This window comes from Charadrius vociferus, unplaced genomic scaffold (genome assembly GCF_000708025.1).
Source record: "Charadrius vociferus isolate BGI_N301 unplaced genomic scaffold, ASM70802v2 scaffold320, whole genome shotgun sequence".
NCBI classification, from domain to species: Eukaryota; Metazoa; Chordata; class Aves; order Charadriiformes; family Charadriidae; genus Charadrius; species Charadrius vociferus.
Genome location: NW_009646501.1, coordinates 919,887 through 930,836, shown reverse-complemented (window position 1 = coordinate 930,836; position 10,950 = coordinate 919,887). Strand labels below are relative to the sequence as shown.

General features: G+C 41.7%; 2 protein-coding genes across 2 annotated transcripts in view; both read left to right on the top strand.

The window, feature by feature from the left end:
* Positions 1 to 2,087, top strand: part of SGK2 (serum/glucocorticoid regulated kinase 2) — an 8,894-nt gene extending 6,807 nt beyond the window's left edge. The window contains exons 10-13 of the mRNA XM_009883392.1: positions 532 to 627; positions 907 to 1,062; positions 1,465 to 1,554; positions 1,779 to 2,087. Coding sequence (XP_009881694.1) covers positions 532 to 627; positions 907 to 1,062; positions 1,465 to 1,554; positions 1,779 to 1,934 — 498 coding nt within the window. The 3' untranslated portion in view covers positions 1,935 to 2,087. The remainder of the gene's footprint in view (positions 1 to 531; positions 628 to 906; positions 1,063 to 1,464; positions 1,555 to 1,778) is intronic.
* A 1,498-nt stretch (positions 2,088 to 3,585) lies between these two features.
* Positions 3,586 to 10,950, top strand: part of IFT52 (intraflagellar transport 52) — a 10,678-nt gene continuing 3,313 nt past the window's right edge. The window contains exons 1-9 of the mRNA XM_009883382.1: positions 3,586 to 3,704; positions 4,594 to 4,681; positions 4,946 to 5,075; positions 5,976 to 6,051; positions 6,138 to 6,209; positions 7,090 to 7,216; positions 8,522 to 8,608; positions 9,267 to 9,335; positions 10,087 to 10,241. Coding sequence (XP_009881684.1) covers positions 3,586 to 3,704; positions 4,594 to 4,681; positions 4,946 to 5,075; positions 5,976 to 6,051; positions 6,138 to 6,209; positions 7,090 to 7,216; positions 8,522 to 8,608; positions 9,267 to 9,335; positions 10,087 to 10,241 — 923 coding nt within the window. The remainder of the gene's footprint in view (positions 3,705 to 4,593; positions 4,682 to 4,945; positions 5,076 to 5,975; positions 6,052 to 6,137; positions 6,210 to 7,089; positions 7,217 to 8,521; positions 8,609 to 9,266; positions 9,336 to 10,086; positions 10,242 to 10,950) is intronic.

Sequence of the window (10,950 nt, the reverse complement as noted above, 5' to 3'; positions counted from 1 at the left end):
TGTTTGAGCTTTGTTTTGTGTTCTTCAGTGTGTGGTTTTTTTCCTGCCCTAGACAGGGAGCCTGATAACCCAAGGAGATAATCCTGTGTGAGACTAGCCTTGACATGCTGCTTGTTCTGCAGGCTGCTTGAATTCTTGCCTGCTGCTCCTTGGTGGTGGTTATTGGTAGTTTTGCTGCTTTGGACAGACTTACTGGGACTGAAAACTGCAGCTTTCTCCCTGGAGGTGTAATGTACCAGTGCAGGACGGGTTTGCTGGTTGAGTTGTGGTGTGTGGCAAATCCTTGTACAAGTCCTCTAGAGGAAGAGAACCTTCTGTAGACCAGAAAAACACTCTGGGGGTTTTGGTGTGTGTCTTTCAAACCCATTGCTCTGAAGCAAGTGGAGAGTCTATTAAAGCATAGTAGGAACTGCATCTGTGTGCTTCCTAACGCAGTTGCTCAGCTTGAATTGCAGCCCGGTTTGTGTACTTATGAGGGCAAAGCCCTTCCTTTATTATTTGACTCAAATATTTGCTTCTGACTCTTCCCAGTACCTGGCTCCTGAGGTGCTAAAGAAGCAGCCGTATGACAGGACAGTAGACTGGTGGTGCCTGGGAGCTGTCCTCTATGAGATGCTGTTTGGACTGGTAAGTTTTTTGGAAGCTGTTTGGTTTACTTTACACAATGGAGAACTTACTTTCAAAAGCTGTGGTGTGAGGTTGGTCTGGTGTTCACATGGTACCTGACGCAGACAACTGAATCCTGAATTAGAAGACCTTGTTCAATAATACCATTGTCCCTTTGAACAGAGAGATATGGTAGGTCTCTGTCAGCTACTCGCTGCAGGACTCATTTTGACATGCCATGTGTGGTTCCTTATGGTAGCTTGTGTTTTACCTGGCTGCTTCTCCTCTCTTTCAAATTAGCCTCCTTTTTACAGCCGGGATGTGTCTCAGATGTATGACAACATTCTTCACAAGCCACTCCAGATCCAAGGAAGCAAGACTGTGGCAGCTTGTGACATCCTCCAGGGACTTCTCCACAAGGACCAGAAGAGGAGGCTGGGTGCCAAGACAGACTTTGTAGGTGGCCTCCATTATGATCAGGAGGAAGGATGGATAGGAAACCTTTCTATTCTGAGCCTTTCTTTAGTGATAACAGCACTGCCTTGGACAAAGCTTTCCATGCAGGTTGATGTCTCTCCAGCCACCTAGAAGAGGCCTGTGGGGTTGACTTGGATTTCCAAAGGGAGCAGTGTGGTGGCAAGCTAGGGCACCAATGTGTGATGGTGTCATCTCCCTTCAAGGGATTACTGGACCATGACCCTCACGTATTAAAAATTTGCTACATAGCTACCACTTATCCATGTAGGGGCTCTAAGTCTGGCTTTACCCACTTAATGTTATGAAATCAGCTGGCATGTGCTAGAAAAGGAGGGTTGGCAGAAGAGTGACTTGTTTTTTTTCCCCCCACTTTCTATGCAGCTTGAGATAAAGAACCATGTATTCTTCAGCCCAATAAACTGGGATGACTTGTACCACAAGAGGATTACTCCTCCGTTTAACCCCAATGTGGTAAGTGGGTATTTTGTTTGGTATCCGTTATATAGTGGTACAAAGGGAATCCTCTCCAGATGTCTTACACTGACACTGAGGGATGCTGAAGTGCAGGTTAGGAACTGCAAATGCAGTGGTGATGACTCTTGGAAGAGCAGCTATGTTACACTGTCTGAACACAAGTGGTTGGCTGCGGTCTGCTCAGTTGAAATGACTGTGTCCCTCTCTGCTCCTTGGCTTAGGCTGGTCCAGCTGATCTGCGACACTTTGATCCAGAATTCACCCAAGAAGCGATCTCCGCCTCCATCACCCACACGCCTGACCTAGCAGCCAGCAGCTCCAGTGCCTCAGATGCGTTTCTAGGATTTTCTTATGCACCAACTGAAGAGGGCATCTAGGTTTTATACAGGCTTTGAAAAGCCAGATTTTAACTGAATGTGTTTTTATGCTTGTTTGGTTTTTTTGGGGTTTTGGTTTTTTTTTTTTTGGGGAAAGGATTGGTACTGTCCTTTGCTCACAGTTTAAGGAAATTGGGACTAATACACTAACTGGCTGGGATGGAACAGAGCTCTTAACTTTTTCTGTTTGGTGTATTTCCCTCTAGATGACTGTTCCCCTGGCAGGGAAAGTGGGACACTATCATTATTATTTCCCCCCTGACTGTCTTGTGCTACTTGGCAGAACTGTATTCACTCTATGGTTATATTTATGGTTGAGGTATGTAGTGCCATTCACATCACAGCCATGTCCCTCTAAAAGGCCACTTTTTTATTTATTTTTTTTTTTTTTGGTGGAGCAGCTCTGCCAGCTCTGTCCAACTGTTTTGCCCTCCCCCCCCTGCCGCAATGGAGAGAGAAACTCTTCACACTATCAGGAGCAATGGCTTTTTTTCCTTTAAGTGGACTGCGCTGCTTAAGCTGCTCATCCTGGAGTGATGTGGGTTTAGAAACTAATTATCAGTTACTGCTCCCAAGGCAGCTGCAGGTCTGTAAACCCTGAACTGCGCTGTGGCCTTTCACGCCAGCCCGTCCTTCCCCACGGTGAGTGGACCATCTCTCTCTTGTCCGGAGTGGGATGCTGCTGAAGCAACAAGGATGCTTAGGGAGGAGCCAGTGTGTGTGTGAGGGGGGGAAATCCCAGATAAAAGGGGTGGGGAAGAGGCTGAACTACTTGGCAAAGTAAAAATGACCTGTTTGGGGTGGGGGATCCTTTCACAGCATGTGCTTGACTGGCTGGTGGTACCCCAGCCCTGGTGAAAGGCGCAGGGGACCCCAGCACCAACACCCCTCACTGGTGTAGAATAGTTATTTATTCTGCCTTAATTTAAATGCCTGTATACTCCTTGAATGTCCCTTCCCACTCTTTTTTTTGTTTTGTTCTGTTGCTGGGGGGAGGAGAAAGGGGTCCCAGAGCTCCAATGTGCCCCAGAGGAATAAACCAGGGCCTTTCTCAAAGCTGTGTGGTGATGATGCTCATGCTGTTGGGAACCGTGTGCTGGAACAACTTTTTTTTTTTTTTTTAAATCTGACTTATCTTGTACATGCTGAAGTTGTCAGAAACATGACCAGGTTTATATTAAAGTGCATACACCATTGTGTGTCCACCTCTCCTGTGTTTAAGGGAGGGCTGGAGGGTGAGGAGAGCAGGGTGGGTGCTGTCTTCACCCTGTGCCTGAGAGCGGCTGTGTCACTGAAACTTTATTTTTTTTAATTAAATACGAAGTTTCCTACTTTAGGCTAATAGAGGGATTGGGATTTTTGCTTTTACCTGGGCCCAAGAAAGGGGGGCAGCTGCGTGAGGGTGGGACAGGGCCCTACCCCGGTCCGGGGTAGGCCCCAGCGCTTCTCTGGCCAAGCACCGGCCTTGCCCGCGGCTTCTCCCCCGCCTCCGCGCTACAGTGGTACCGTCTCGCTTCCCCCACCCCCCCGAAGAATGGACCAACCCACCGCAGCGACTCTCTGTAGGGGTCCCGCCGGCGAGCTGGGGCGTGGGAGGCTCGCTTGGCGTCCCGAGAGCTGGCGTTCTTCGGCGTCCCCTGCGGGTAACCCTATGGAGAGGGGCCTGCGGAACGCCATAGTCTTCAACGCGTCCAAAGGGGAGGCGTTCACTCTCCCCGGCAGCTACAAATCCTTGCGCAAAAGGCTTCGCGGGAACTGGAAGATCCAGAGGTGAGGGGCGGCTTTCCGAGGAACTCCTCCGGCAGCGGGAGAGGAGCCGCGTTTCTGCGGTGTGGGGGTCCTTTACAGGCAGGGCCGAAGGCGCCTCCTGGGTCTCTGGCAGCCGCTGTGGGAGAGACCCCCACCCTCAGCCTGCCCGGCCGAGCGGGCCCGCCTCGGCTGCGGGGGGGGAGACCGGCCGCCCCTGAGCCGAGAGGCCGCGGTACCTCCCCCCTGCCCCTGGGCAGCCCGGGGAAGGGGTTGGGGCACCCGCGGTCCCTGGAGAGATACTCAAACTTGTGCGTGGTCTGCACGCAGTGCCCCAGCTGTCTGGGTGAATGTCTGTAAGCTAAGATCTCTCTTTCGCATTGACTGCACTCTGTGGCATTAGCTGTAATTGCACTGTCGGATGCTGGGCGTGCTTCTCTTTGGAGCTTGCCGCTGTCTTATCTGTGGAGCAGGTAGAGCGTAAGTTATAAGGATGAAAGTCCAGATACAAGGTTTTGAGTCGTATCTTGATTTAGAGTTTGGGATGAAAAGAAGACAGCCTTTGTGCATGTGATGTTGCGTATCTGTTCACTACAAAATGCGCCCAGAGCAAAAACGAAAAAAAGAACAGGAGGAAGCTCATCAGGTGCAAAGTTATAAAATAGCAGCTCTGACGGTTTATACCAGTGCTGCATCTGCCACAGTACCTTGTTAGGGGCTTTACTATTTAATGGGTTGAGATTTGTAAGGATTATTTTCACTTGAATTGTCAACTTTAAACCCGGATAAAAGGATGTGAAGTGACTGAAATTATTTGCTTTGTATTCATTTGCTAGTTCTTAAAAAAAAAAAAAAAAAGTTGTGGTTCAGGACTATATCCAAAAGTAACACATCTTTATTAACCTATTCATAGCTTGAAAGATGAGATCACATCTGAGAAACTGTTTGGGGTAAAACTGTGGATTACAGCAGGGCCAAGAGAAAAATTCAGTGCTGCTGAGGTAAGAAGTCAATAGTTGTTTGCAAATTAGTTATGTTTCAAGATTTGTTTAATGCGGAATAGAAAAGAACATCACAGAAGAATTTGCAATAGTACTGCTTTATATGAATTTACACAAATTTAAATTTGAATGCTTTTCTGATAGGATCAAGTTCATTGCAAGTAGACAGAATCATTTACCTTCCTCCATCTCAGTATAACTTCCTGCAGTCTTGTGTGTAGCTGCTTTCACATGTATTTTTTCTGGATCTTTGCTGTCTTCTAGTTTTTAGTTTTGAAGAAATTCCTGGAGGATGGTGGAGCCATCCTGGTGATGCTAAGAGAAGGTGGAGAGACCCGATATGGCACAAATATTAACTTTCTGTTAGAAGAATATGGGATCGTTTTCAATAATGGTAATAAGGCTCACTGATAACTTTTATTCGTCTGTTTTCAGCAAAATCTAAAAAGCAGGTTCAGCCTTTGTAGATATAAGCCAAGCAGGTCCCTCTCACAGAGTACCTTTTGGTCTGAGAGATGTTTTTCTTGAAACCTACGTGAACGTGGCAGTGTAAAACTGAAGCACACCAAGGGCTTTCCATGGAGACAGTACCTTGATAACAGCTTGGCCATCTCCATTCCTTTGCTGTAGTTGTCAATTTTAATGGTGTTTACTAACGAAAAATAATTTGAGTGGCATTTCTTGGTTAAAAAGCTTTTCATTTCAAACATTATTTCCAGGCGTTTTAATGGGCTGAATCACTTCTTACTCTCCCTGAATAAACAGTGGTGCTTTTCTTTAGCAGACCAATAAAATGCTCTTCATTAGATTTAGTTCTGCCAATAAGGAAAAAAAAAAACCAAACCAAACAAAACAACTGTGTCTCAGTGTATATAAAATAGTTTTAAAATATTTTTAGGGTCTTTGGTGGCATTTCTAGACTGTCTTTTTTTTTTTCATCAACAGTATTGGATTTATCATGCTTTTGAAAGGTGTGTAAAATAATTTGAACTTGTCAAACTTGATACATATTCTCTTAGCTGGATCATCCTTTTGCCTTTTCTGCTTTGCAGAAGATGTGGAGGTGTATTTATTTTTATTTGAACTTGCAAATATGTTCCTGTTCTAAATCTGTACGTCCAGAAAGAAACAGTAGAGAAGGCTGATGTGAATTCTGTTGGGAGCCACATGCCAGCTTTGTGGTGTTAGAAGCAAGCACTCAGGGATTCTGACATCTAAACCCATTTTTCATTGCTGTATGTAGCACACGGATCAGCTGAGATATAAGTGTCTTTTTTTTTTTTCTTTCTTCAAGATGCTGTAGTACGAAATGTATATTACAAGTACCACCACCCAAAAGAAGCACTGATCTCTGATGGAGTTTTGAACAGGTAAATATTTGGGGTATATAAATCTTTGCAGTAAACTCTTATAATCTGTATTGTTTTCGTAAGTTTTGCTTTTCAACGTCTTGTAGGGGAATCAATGAAGCTGTAAGAAAAACGTTGCTTGAGACACCAGATGAAGATGGAAGTGGACATGGCTCACAGTAAGTGTTTTCCTTTGAGGAAGCTGATGTGAAAAGATTTAAAGTAACTTGGAATTAGGAGGTTTGTAATCTAGCAGGAGCGCGTTGGGCTTGTGTTGAGGTTTTCTAATGTGTTTCTTACATCAGCTTCTTGTTCCTCAAGGCTATATCTCGAAAGGAGAATCTGTTTAGTAACACTTGATAACCAGTGAAGGAGCAAGAGTGAGAGGTTTTGAAGGGAATTATTACTCTCCTGATCAGATCTTTTTTTGTCCCTTGTCTGTGGATTTTAATTTGATTAAACAATATAAATATGAATAACCTCTAGCTTGTTAGTGGTCTGGCTGCAGGAATGAGCGACCCTACATCTTTTTAAAGAGTCTTAATCCAGGGTAAGATAGACGTTTATTGCAGTTTTTAGCTTTTCATTCATCTGTGCTGCAGAGGAGTGAAAAGGCATTGAGAAGAATGCAGCTTTTCCCTAAATAACTAGAAATGTTTGTATTCTTCATTGCAGCTGGTTTTTAGACTAACAAATGACAATATGGTTGATTACAAGGAAAATGTAAGTGTAAAAACATTTTATGTAATTTTGTTCCAGAATATATATTCTTCTGTGAGTTAACTACCCTTCTCTCAGATACAGGAGTATCTGAGACAGAAATCAAGAGCGTTCTTTGTTTCTTGTTTAAGACAAATCATCAACGTGGAAAAACGAATAGAAAGAGACTAAAACGTCCTTATAATGATCTGAATGTTTGAAACCATGTCTTTTCACGTTCCGCAATTACAATTGGCAGTGCATAATTACAGTTTGCAGTTTAGGGAGACAGAGTTTTATAAGTATGTCCAGCCTACCCAATACATTCAGGTACTTATGGAGTTTCTATATTTCCTGCAGAGCGCTCAGTTTTGTGTATCCGTTTGGTACCACACTGAATGTGATGAAACCAGCAGTGGCTGTTCTATCAACAGGATCTGTCTGCTTCCCACTCAACAGGCCTATTCTTGCTTTTTATCAGCACGAGGTATGGTTCTGCATGTAACAAACCATGTGTTCTCCCCATACCCCTCGCAAAAATTGTGAGTATATTTTCTGGGAGTACTTACAAACCCACTGCTATTTTTTGATACATGTGCAAACTCCAGATGAACCTAATGCTTCCTGCCTCCTTTTGTGGATAACTTCTTTGCCTGGGGTTCAGAGGAGAATGAATTTGATGAATGAATTTTAGTGATCGCTTAGAAAGAAAGATTACTGTTAGCTTCATAAATATCCCATATTGAGTTGAGGAAGAGGACTGTCACCTTGGAACCAGTAGATTTTTATGTTATCTTACCTGTCCTGCCCTGTCAATTTATTAAAAAAAAAATAATTCAGGATCTAGTAGTAGTTTATGAGTGCAAACAAAGAATTAATATTGTTAGTGAACATAAACAGGTTAACACATTTTTACTATGTCGATGAGTTTCTAACACTGCTGTGGTTTTTTGATATCTTCGTTAGGGAGGTGATTTTTTTTCCTGAAGATGCCCAACTTCATCCCCCCATGTTGTGGCTGAAATAAACCCTATAAATCAAAGACAATACATCAGCATGATGTGAACTTATACAAGTATACTTACTGCTCACATTTTATCTGCAGCTGTCAGAGTAAGATACAATAAAATCCCTCCACCAACACAAGATTTGCACATAGATCCAGTGGACTCATAGACTCATGCCTAATTTTGCACCCATGATAATATTGAAATTATTTGCGTTAATGGTAGAGTTGTCTTTTTGAATGCATTTTCATGCATGTTTAATTTAGCTAAATTAAAATATAATGAGCATATTTTGCATTTTGTCTTACAAATAATAAAAGTAGCAAACTCTTCTCTCGTTACCTGACATGAATATGTGCTATATTGACATGTCAACCTCTAGGTTGACATCCTGAAGAATGGGTTGCAGGAAGTTAATAATGCATTCATTTCACTTCATTCTTTTTTATGTTATTGAAAAAAGAGTGTTTTTTTCTGCAAAAATAATCTAAGTGCAGCTATTGTTGATGATATTCTTTGGGGTTTTTCTGATTGCCAGCCAATCGTCTGCCTACCCTTATGAAATGTGGATCAGTGTTTTTAATAAATTTATCAGCCTTAAGAGCATATAGACTTACGATGCTGCTGCGCTCTTGTAAGCTTGCCAAGTTTGAGACTGCTTTTGTCACTACTTATTCCAAAAACTCTTATTTCTTTAAATCGCTTTGTTATTAGACAGCATTAACAATTGCCTCTAAAATTGTAATTTGGAAGGTTTTTTGCTATGTTGTTTTCTTCGTTGATAGAGTCAAGGTGGAAAGATGGCAGCGTTGGGATCTTCCCACATGTTCAGTGATCAATATTTAGATAAAGAAGAAAACGGTAAGATCATGGTAAGTTGTTTGTTTGTTTGATTGTTATTTAAAAGTTTTCTTAGTGGATATCTGCATTGCTTAGAAAGCAGTCCAACCTCACTAGCTTCATTTTAGAGCTATGAAATGGATTCATTATGGAGATTCTAGCCCAATACTAACATCCTGAGGAATTTGCTAGAGCACAAGTAACAGGAAGGAGTTTTTAAAGATCTAGTTTATTATTTATGATACAGGACTCTGAAAAGCTTTTCCTGCTTCTGTTCGCTACTTTATTGTTATTAATATTTAAATATTCAGTAGAGGTTTCTTTAATTTACTACTTTTTCGTAGCTTCCTTAGGGCTTGATTGTGGCTACATGATTAACAATAAATGTTTGCATGTATAGCTCCTGATACCTGGAGTTGTAATGCACTTTCCAAAGTGGAGTATGTAACGTTGTTATGTGTAAGAAGGGGATGCGCCTCATACAAAGTATGCTCATTGCTATAACTCATTGCTTCCATATGTAAATACAAATAAAGCTTGTATTTTCTCCACAGATACTCTTTGATTTATTACCTATTTGTTTTCTTCCTTTTCACTGTGTGTTATTTAATAGATATAATATGAATGTTTAAACATTATAGTAGATTACTTGGACCCTCCAGAAATGAATTAAGTTTTGTCCTTCTCCAGGATGTGCTTTTCCAGTGGCTCACAACATCAGATATCCATTTAAATCAGATGGATATGGAGGACCCTGAGGTAAGAGAGATCCATCACAGGGAAGTAAATAATAGTGTGATCCAGCAACACCAGTTTTGGCAAACTATGTATTTAGCACAAAATGGTTAACAGCTAGATGGATGCTGTTGTTGTTGCAGACCCTTTATTCAGGGTCTGAGATTGAGTAGACAGATGGACTAGGCATAAAAAAAAAACCCAGCATTGTATCTCTGTCATAGGTTGCTGTTCATTAGCAGACTTCATTTGTGAAAGTCTTCCCAGTTTGCCCATGTTTATGAGATCATTTGCTGTTCCAGCTTAATAAGTTTGCACTTCACTCTTCAGACAAGAGGAATGTGCAAGAAATAAAAGTCAATTTTCTGTGTACGAGTAGGGATCAACCTGTGTATCAATTTTAGGGTTGTTTTTTTAACTGGTGTATGCAAATGCCAGTTTTATTTGGAAATACTGTCTGTGTTAAAGTTGTATACTGTGTGCATAAAAAAAGCAGCAGTTTTGCACAGTTGACTAGTAAGCTGTCTCTTTTAATTTTAAAGAATTAACAGAAATCCAGGTACAAAGTCCATGTGGTGAGTAGCTTTACAGCTAAGAGAATAGAGTTTGCACATTCTACTAATGTAATAAGTAGCACTGCAAATGGTCGTAGCTGGTAAAGAGTGAAATGATTATTTCTAGATGAGATTTTAGGCGAAACATAAATTAGAAAGACACTATGTCAATGGGTTGGTCTTTTTAAATCATAGGTGTGTTTATCTGTGTTTGTGTCCAGATTTCAGACTATACCATGCTCCCAGACACAGCTGCACTGTCTGAGCAACTGCGAGTCTGTCTGCAAGAAGGAGATGAGAACCCAAGAGACTTCACAAAACTGTTTGATACATCCCTGTATCAGCTGGATACAACTGCCCTCCCTTCAGTTATCAAGTCAGCAGCTGTGATTTATTTATTTATTTATTTATTTATGTTTCCATTGTGTATTCTGCATTTTCTGTTTGTGCTTAACTGTGTCTGCTTAAGAGCAGAAGAGACTGAGTTGTAGGCAGCATTCTGAGTATGGATATACCAGAAAATTGATTTGTACAGCATGACAGTGACATTTTCTCTTGCTTCTTGTCTTAGCTGTAGTTTCTGACATTGCTTTCTCCTTTTTTTCCTGACAACTGTTGATTTAGTGAACTGATATTTTTAGTAGAGCTATCTACAGTTATCTTGGGTACTTTCTGGAGTGATAACTGAGAGCTGGTTGTTTTTCCACTTTTGAATTATGTGGCATTTACCAAAACTGCATTTCATTCATCTTTGCATTTCCCAATAATTGTGTCTTGAGATTTATCTGCACCCTCAGTGTTATCAGTTTTGTATCGATAGCAGCTTTGTCCCTCATAACTCATCTGTTACCTAGATCATGTGTGAACATGTTTACGAGTGATAACTGAGAGCTGGTTGTTTTTCCACTTTTGAATTATGTGGCATTTACCAAAACTGCATTTCATTCATCTTTGCATTTCCCAATAATTGTGTCTTGAGATTTATCTGCACCCTCAGTGTTATCAGTTTTGTATCGATAGCAGCTTTGTCCCTCATAACTCATCTGTTACCTAGATCATGTGTGAACATGTTTACTAGTGGCAGG